This window comes from Austrofundulus limnaeus, unplaced genomic scaffold (assembly GCF_001266775.1).
Source record: "Austrofundulus limnaeus strain Quisiro unplaced genomic scaffold, Austrofundulus_limnaeus-1.0 Scaffold60, whole genome shotgun sequence".
Taxonomy (NCBI): Eukaryota; Metazoa; Chordata; class Actinopteri; order Cyprinodontiformes; family Rivulidae; genus Austrofundulus; species Austrofundulus limnaeus.
The window spans coordinates 801,376-810,564 of record NW_013952462.1 but is presented as its reverse complement, the minus strand read 5'-3'; the positions used below and the strand labels follow the sequence as shown (position 1 = coordinate 810,564).

The 9,189-nt window shown below is 37.8% G+C and overlaps 1 protein-coding gene across 4 annotated transcripts in view; it reads right to left on the bottom strand.

The window, feature by feature from the left end:
• Positions 1-9,189, bottom strand: part of plxna1b (plexin A1b) — a 199,413-nt gene that overhangs the window by 139,561 nt on the left and 50,663 nt on the right. For all 4 annotated transcript variants that reach the window (XM_014009644.1, XM_014009646.1, XM_014009645.1 and 1 more), the window contains exon 3: positions 4,373-4,555. In XM_014009644.1, the coding sequence (XP_013865098.1) occupies positions 4,373-4,555 (183 nt within the window). The remainder of the gene's footprint in view (positions 1-4,372; positions 4,556-9,189) is intronic.

The following is a 9,189-nucleotide window of genomic DNA, read 5'->3' as shown; positions in this document are numbered from 1 at the left end:
TGTGTGTGTGTGTGTGTGTGTGTGTGTGTGTGTGTGTGTGTGTGTGTGTGTGTGTTTACACACACATATAAGATTCACTGATAAAATGTTGATAGATCTTCTGTCCTACAGTGTTTATCTATTCACAGTTTCAGTGATATGGCCTTCCAGTTATGACAYGATTGGTGGCTTTGTTTTGCTCTACTGGTAAACTATGTTTAAATGAGCACCCTCTGATAATCTGAGGTTAGACAGATTCTAAAGCTTGGATCTGTCTCATCCCTGAGTGCTGACATCTTTTTTAACATATATATTTTTTAAATCAACAAGAAGGCTCTTCCTGTTTCCCCTATCTTTCTGCCAAAACAAAACCAACTGTACACATAAGTGTCTACAGTGCATTGTTTTGTTTAATTGAACAAGGTATAAATATGTCTTGCAACCAGCAAGTAGGTAATTTCTGTGACTTAATGCAGATGATAAAGTAAGATACAAGTGTTTGAGGCGAAAACTGTCAGTGAAGTATTTTTCTGTTCAGTTTGGTGTGGTCTGATTTAGTCCTTCAGGCTACAGAGTTTGAAGTCTCCTGTGGTAAAAAAAAAATATATATATATATATATATGCTTCCAAAGATTTTAAGTGTAATTTAGGTTTAAATTAATGTTTAGAAGAGCTGTAAACTCGGGGCTGTTTTACAGCATCTTTGTGACATGTTGATCAAGGCATGTCAAAGATGTTCTATTAGAGCCTCAGGACTAGGACTGCCAAGATTAGTCGATTAGTCAACTAATCGAAAAAATAATCAGTGATTAATCGACTATAAAAATAATCGTTTGTAGCAGCCCTGCTCAGGACACTGCATCAACTTGTGAAAAAAGTGCTTTATGTCTCCTTTAACTTCTTGTTTCCTGCTTTCCAGTAAAGGGAGTTTTGGGTTTTGTCATTGTGTTTCCAATGTCGGTCATCAGTAGCTGCCAGTTAACCTCATTGATACACTAATGAATGAACACTGGGCAGCACTTTTACACTCCTCCACCTGAGCCTGGCATGGCCACAATGGAGACACACTGGGCACTGGGGGGCTCTGACCACCTGGCACACTGACTGCATACACATAGCAGATGGTTTACATTGCTCCCTGATGGGAGTGCGCAGCTGAGGAATCCTAAGCCGTCTGTGTTTAAACGTGCGCACAGCATCAAAGAAAGGAAGAAAAAAAAAACACTGTCTGCTTTTGGATTATTGACTGGCATCCCCTCTTTTTGTCTCTTCAACTCAGACCACCAACTGAGCAAGTGTGTGTGTGTGTTTTTGCATCATGGTCAAAGCCTTCTTATTGTCCTTGCTTAACAGTGTGTCAAAGTGCAGAAGTGACCGCAAAATTTACTAAATTCACCAGAACYCCATTTTCCAGTTCTGAACTATACAGACAGTGTTGGGTTAGTTACAGTTAAGACACAGCRGGCTGAATAAATTAGGAGCAATATGTAAAACTTTAAAAGGAAATTAGTCTGCTGGGGAAAAAAAAAAAACAGGTAATAAAGGCTAATATGAGGTGAAAAAGCAGCCACTGATAATGAAACCATCAAAAGTAATAAAAGCATTTAATTCTAAATATTAAGCTGAGAAGATGGCTGGCCTTCTGATACAACCTTGACCACAGCGGTATCCAGATAACTGCCAGAATTAGTTAATCACAACAGTGGACATCACTTCCCTTTATCAGCTCCTTCTCTCCGCCACCTCCTGGTGCTTTTCTATCTGCTTCATCTTTCGGTCTTCCTTCCTGTTTGTGTATCTTTTCTATCTGTGTCCCATTAAACCTCAACTCATTAGTAAAAGCTTCCCCTGTGTGTGTGTGAGCGTGTGTTAAGAGTTGGAGTGTGTCAAACGGTGCACAAAGGGACTTCATTAGTGCTTGCTTTTAACATGTTGTTTATTCCATTGTTTTGTTGCTCTGGACAACCTTGAGCACCACTGGTAATTAAAAACAGGACTAAAAAAACGATAAGATGAGACATCAAAGCACTTGAGTCTGACTGATTGTTGAATGATGAGAGGTTTAAGAGGATACAGGGCTGCACAATATTAGGAAAACATGCACTTGCAATATAACTGTTGAATATGTGGGGACTATGTGATGACAATATCAGCTGCAATAAATTCACATTTCCATCACTCCTGTTTTTCTTTTATCATTAAACCCTGTCAATGATCTCAGTGTGCTGTAGCCTCTCAGCCACTAACATCAGAATTGGCTGTGAGGCTGCAAGGGGTCCATCCGATTGCAGTTTGGGACTGAATTTAATGCAACCCTTTGAGATACTGACATCATACATGCTGATAATGTGACATTGTATTGTGCTGCTGTTAAAATCAGACCCAAAATAAATTATGATTGTGAAGAAAAATAAATCCATTTATTTTTTCCCAATCTTTAAACTACTGCAGATTAGGGCTGCCACAAATGATTATTTTTATAATCGATTAATCACTGATTATTTTTTCGATTAGTCGACTAATCGGATCATACGTTAATTGAATATAAAACATACAGCTTATCGTGCCAGAATGCAGCTGCTGTTATATAACCATGGTTAGATTTTATCTATATGCTAACTAAAAATAATTGCTGTGAAAGGCAAGTTCTGCTCTGCAGATATTGCACAGGTTTTTCTTTCATCTTCTTAAAATGATCCCACACTTTTGAGCTCTGTTGCCAGGTAGCCATGATACCAGAGCCTGTCTGTATAAAGTCTTGTGACGTCCACGGCCTACCCCAGTTACCACTACTGTGCATGTGTGTCAAGGACAGAAAGGCAGATGTGGCAGTGGAAGGTGTCAAAGCAGTTTGGAGAGAAAAACAAAGTAAAGAAAAAAAAAGAAAACGATTAATCGATTATTAAATTAGTCATCGATTATTTTAATAATCGATTAGTCGTCAATTAATCGATTAATCATGGCAGCCCTACTGCAGATTTGTATCTCATTTGACTCAACACAAATGTATTTATTGTTTTAATAGTCTCTGCATMTCTTCTCCCGACACCCTTAAATATAGCTACATAAACAACATTTAAACAAAATATTATCCTGAATGCCAGTGTGAGAAATAAAGTGCTTTGTGGTTGCATCATTGTCTGCTTATACTCCCACCAAGCCGCAAATAATAGTAATAAAAGAATGCTTGTGTACGAACAGCTCCTTTCTTWACTCAGATAAAAGTACAAACAAAATTGCTGAAAAAAAAATGCGATCAAAAAATTGGGCTCACAACAATTCAATCTATTCTTAATACAAGTGCAAGTGGTGTAAAAGTGTGAGYGCTTAAATGTTAGGTTTATAAATATAGTTATTTCAAAGCACATTAAATATTTTTATTTTCTTTTTTTAGGTAGCCTAAAGATTTACAAGCTTTTATGAGAGCATGAGAGCAACAAGAACGTTGTGTGCRTCTTTCCCTGATGTTCCCACCTCAACCTGAGAGCAGAACAGTACAGAAGACACATGAGAATAGCTAAATAAATAAAGTATCCGTTCCCAAGCCAAGTTAATGGGTGTCACGCTGACAAACGGTAAGCACTGAATCCAATACGAATTGCATTGTTTGTCATCTCTCTCATAAACATACACATGCAGACAAAAACCCGCACCATCACAGGCATTATTATACATACTGGGAGTGACAAAAACACAAACACTGCACAAATAAGCATTAAAGTGGCACAAACACACAGTCTGATTATACATTCATAATTTTGAATGGATGACAGGTCTCAGGCAGTAAGAAGAGAAAGGGACTGAATTCAAATGAGCAGCAATTTTCATGAGAGCTCTGTCCTCCGACTAAATACACGCAGAAAGTAACAAATAGTCAGACTAGCACAACTAATTTACACAAAAGGAATAATAATTGTGTCAGGCTGCYTGTGAATCTATCATACAATCACAAGAACAAAACTTGCAGTTAACTTGTACAGCTGTCATCATTCCACAACAAAAGAGAACAACAGATGAATAGCGAAATAAAAAAGAAATCATATCTAGTGTTGACTACAAAAAACAAACTAACAAAACAAGACAGATTTCTAAAATGTGCAGTATTGAAGGGAAAAAAATAAAATAAATTTGCTATTCTGTCCAGTTCTCCATCTATATATACAATATAAACTATAAACACTGACCTCAGTAAGAAAGTAATCATCTTGTCAAATCAGTTGGACTAATTTAAAATGGTTGTTTTTTTTCTTAAATTAGAAGTGAGACCAAACGTGGCGATGGGACACAGCAAAGCTATTTTATGCTTGGCATGAACAAAGAGACAATCAATAAGAAATAAATTACCCAAAAACCTCAGACATAAAATGAACAAAATGAAAACCACAAACCCTACCTTCTTCAGCTTTCCATTGCGTGTGCCTACAAATGCCACGGTGTTGCCATGGTAGTCATACGCTGCCACTGAAGTCATGCCATCATCCTTGTCTATGAAGAGCGGGATGCCTTCAATGGTGCTGGTTCCCCCCAGAGGCTGGTTGAAGTCCTGGCCACAGAAATCGTCGTCTATCTGCAGGGGCTAAAGTGAGGAGAGAACAAGAAAAATAATAAGAAATCCCATTTTACCAATAAATACATTCAGGCTTTGAATCATAGTTCACGTAKGATAAATGCTTCTCAGTTGAACGCTGGTGCATCCATTGCTTTGCTTCTTTAAAGAAAAAGCCTTTCTTTTTGTTGAACTATCAACAAGCTTAACACTACTACTTAAGGTAAGACTCCAAATACTCATCAGAGCACTAGACAAACACTTCAGTCAAACCAGAAAARGGCTTAAAGGGATAACTCAGATCCCTTTAAGTGAGGTTCTGTAAAAAGGTTATAAACAATTAGTATCTTACTTGCTGAAGAGCAGTCTAGAATGACAAGCTAATGGCTAATGGCTGCTCTGAGAAGTGCCCAGAACGGATTGCTGCAGCATTGCATTTTCAATGGGAACACTGTCTCAAAAATGTTTGCACTGCACATTTATTTCAGCAGAAAAGTAGGTTCTGCTACACCAAAAGCGCTACTACTAGCTGCTGCTTTTTTTTTTTGCTACATGCATTTGCAAATGACTCAACATAATTAGCTGCAAAAAGCTAATCTGAATATATCGATAAGTAAAAGCTTATGAACAGTTTGTTTAAGTCAACTGCATTTAAATTTTTGAAACTGGAATTTTTAAATGGTTGTGATCCACTTTGGTCTCAACCCAGCTCGGATTAATGATTAGTTCATCAGTCCCGTCAGGATATAACCCCATTTTGCCATACTGATGTCAGTCAAAGAACTATTCATCTCATCTTTTCCACAAAAGCCCACTTCAAAAGATATTGATGTTTTGGAGCCTTATAGAGATCAGAGAACATGGATCAAGCTGAGAACGTACAGAATGCCAAACCAAAATCTAAATGTTAAAAGTAGCTAAGCTGTGTTGAAGTTCACATGGAGGTTTATTGGGACTGCAGAGAAACCCAKCTCACCTTATACAGCTTGATAAATGTGATCCCATCGCCCAACACATTAAAAAGTCTATTCAAATAAGACTCCATTCATAGGTCCAAAGTTTCTCACAAGCACAATCCCACCATTCAAAGCCTTTTTAATTTGAGTGTGTTCAGTCATGGTGGTGACCCGACAGTAATGGTGGCAACCATGTGACAATATCGGGAGCATACCAGAGTCACAAGGGGCACATCGCCCAAGGCAACTCACTGACCCATATGATCCCTTWACCAGTCGCCACACACTCCCACTCAGGGAGTGTTATCCAAAGAAAAGTTCAAGTGGCAGAATGAAGAAATTCTTTGCTTGTTGATAAATGATTGGTTTAAAAATTTGAACAGTTATACATGTTTTTTCTAGTATCAATCTATTAGTGGAAAAAATGTTTCAATTGGTGGGAGAAACACTTGATAGTTTATTCAAAGGAAAAACTGAATCGATCCCCTTGCTTGATTCACCTGTATATTAAATAAATTTTAACACCTTTATTTTTATACTTAAAATACAAAATATAACCTTACAAAAAGCTGGCCAAACCCTGACATCTAGTTGAGCCAACAGAAACTGCAATWGAACAATATGGTTGTATAGATTAAATCATTTATCAGTCCATCAAAAAGTATTTTTACTCTGACAGAAAACAATCATAGTATTGTAKGAGTCTCCAGTTTGATCAGGTAGTCCATTTTGGTTGCTGTTTTGGCAGAATTTTTAATGACAAGGTATGCATCAGATTGTGAACACAGGTGTTTGTGCAAGGCACAAGTTTTTTTTTTGTTTTGTTTTGTTTTTGTTTTTTTAAGAAAAGCAAAGCAGCATGCCTGTCAGTCAGTTATACAGAGACGGCACACACGTGTGAGCTGGTACACACACAAGTACACTTGGGGAGTGTGTAAATAGCAGTGTAATCCACAGACTTATCACTACATCATCTGATTGATCCACACAGGAGAAAAGATAACACCCCTCCTCCACARGCTCTCCTGAATGGTCTACCTAAATTGCCTAAAGCTCAGCACGCGTCAATAAAGCTTTTCTCTGCACTTTTTTACTCGCTCGCTCTTTTTCTTTATCGGCTTTCAGCTGCCACAGTAACRAAGAAYACTTTAATARGCACTGTTTCTACTCTTTTCAACTTTCTATAAGTCACTTTTTCATCTCTAAAAACACACTTATGATCTGCAGGAGATGGAATGGCTCTTAAGTCAGGTCAACAAAGTGTCGGTCTATTCACACCCTTCTCTAGTGTGTGTGTGTGTGTGTTTGTGTCGGTTCATTTATGTTTAAATCAGTAGTTCAGACCATTTTAAGCAAGGTTCTGTGGGAAGACAATGAACAACTAACATCCTAGTGATTAGTGCTGGGCGGTATACTGTTTTGTTTCAGCCGCTTACAGTATATGATCTGATGTAAAAAAACATCCCATTTTCACCATCGTTGAATAGTAAACAACTCTTCAGTGTCGTGCACAGTTAGATTTAGCGCACTATATAATAGAGACGTTATTGTATGGAGACTCTAGCYTGCTTCTATTGTGAAAAGCCAGGGGGAAGTAGTTTTGTAGTGTAGCTGAGTTGACTGGTGTGCAAGGTGAGTCGTCCTTCTAAGTTTTATTAACACACAACGACAGACCAGATAATGATTTTTTTCTCAACCCTTCACGATCGGACCTAAATGCACGACTACTGTCTACAACCAGTCAAAGAAGAAAAGACCCACAAGAGGAGGGAAACAGTGATACAGAGGTACAGTAAAAGAAAAAACTCAATAAGCAAAGTTTGTACATTTTATTATCAGCTGAGCTGTGAGGAAAAAATTTTTGTCAAATACCGTGAAACCGGTGTAATTGTWGAAAATACCATGATATAAAATTTTGGTCATACCGCCCAGCTCTACTAGTTAMAATTATAGTTCATTGAACAAACTCAGATTAGAGAAATAAAGTTTAATTATGAWTGGATTGAGMAGCAAAWAGTCCAAGAGAGGCAAAGTCCAGTGTGATTGCAACGGTTTTAAAACAACTTCAACCCCAAAGATTTTCAGAGCAGGTCACATATTTTCTAAAACTTTGTACTGATGGTCAATTTCTCATTTTGGAGGTTATTTACAAAGAATGTTGTTATTTGTGAGTAGAAAATAGCAGGAGCAGTAGTTAGCTGCAGGACTTCAAATGCTGCCTGAGGCACCTCCAGCAGGAGTTTCTCAATATTTCTACAGGAAAAATATTGTAATTACAAAACTAACAGCAATGTCGAGATTTTTTAAATAATGTTTGCATGAATCACTCTGACATTTTTGTGAATAGAGTTGTTTTTAACTAGATCTGCTTTGCTTGGAAGTAAGAAGGGGGGCTTTGAGGAAAATAGGTTGGGAACCAAAGAGATAAACCACACCGACAAACAAATGCAAACAATCTGATAAAGCTGGCCTCGCAAATACAAACTATGACACAAATTCAACTAAAATATCCAGTACACACAGACTTGGCTAGAAGCAATAAAATAATGATGATCTTCATATGACACACAACTAGAGGCAACAACTTTGGAATCATGTGAAAGAAATCTATCAGCCTGGATTAGAGTCCGACTCGAGCAAACACACACATAAGCTATTTCATTACATCACAGCCTAAAGGACACAAGTTAAAAGGGTAAATTCATCATTTACAGATGAGAGCAACTCCTGAACACACWGTGCACAGTTGCATCGAGTCCCAAAAAGGCTTACCGCCCACCCCATATATAAACTAACAACCACACACAGCAGCCTGTAAAGGTCTGTCTGGGGCCCTGGCTGGTATAGGTCCTGMACCTTTTCTGCAAGTCTGGTGAGTTTAAACCGCAGAGATCAGCACGAAATAAAAGGCATTTCTCTAGAGACTGGAAAACCTTTTACAGGCACAACATTCWGTGTATGATGCAATTTAACACACTGAAATATCCCCACGTGAATTAGGGGCAATATACAGTGTGTTAAGAATATTCATCTCAGTGGTCTCTGCAGGGTTATTGGCTGGAGACTGTATTTAAAGCTCTGCAGTTTTTCAAAAAGGCAATGAGGAAGGAGTTAGGCAAACAACCTTCCACTGACTTTGGCAGCAGTGTTTGTAAATGAAGAAGAGGAGGTTTGTTTTGATTTTCAAGGAGTGCATGTGTTGCACACTAAGTGTATTTGTAGCTTTAGGACTTAARGTAAGATGGTAACTTTTTTAATTTGAAACTAATGGGTTTACCAATATCTTACTTAATATCCCTAATTTTATAGGCAATAAACAAATGTGCTGCGTTAGAGGGTTGCCCATCAGGTTATATATTGGCCTGTAGATTCCTTTACTTAAATCGACAGATTTTCACTTTGTTTAGAAAACTTTGAGTTTCAATTTAGTTTAATAGGTTTATTATTAAAGTTGGGCATTGAGTCTCYAATATTTTCTTATCTTATGATGGACACCTGATTGGAAGCACCTGGAGGTACCAGAAGCTCAAAACAAGAGTCAATAGCTACAGTAAAATAAGCTGTTTAGCAGAGAAGATTTGGCCAATTTTCCATGTGTGCAACCCACATACTCAGCTCTACTGCTCATGCCACAAATAGGGCTGCCACAAACGATTATTTTTATAATAGATTAATCACCGATTATTTTTTCGATTAGTCGACTAATCG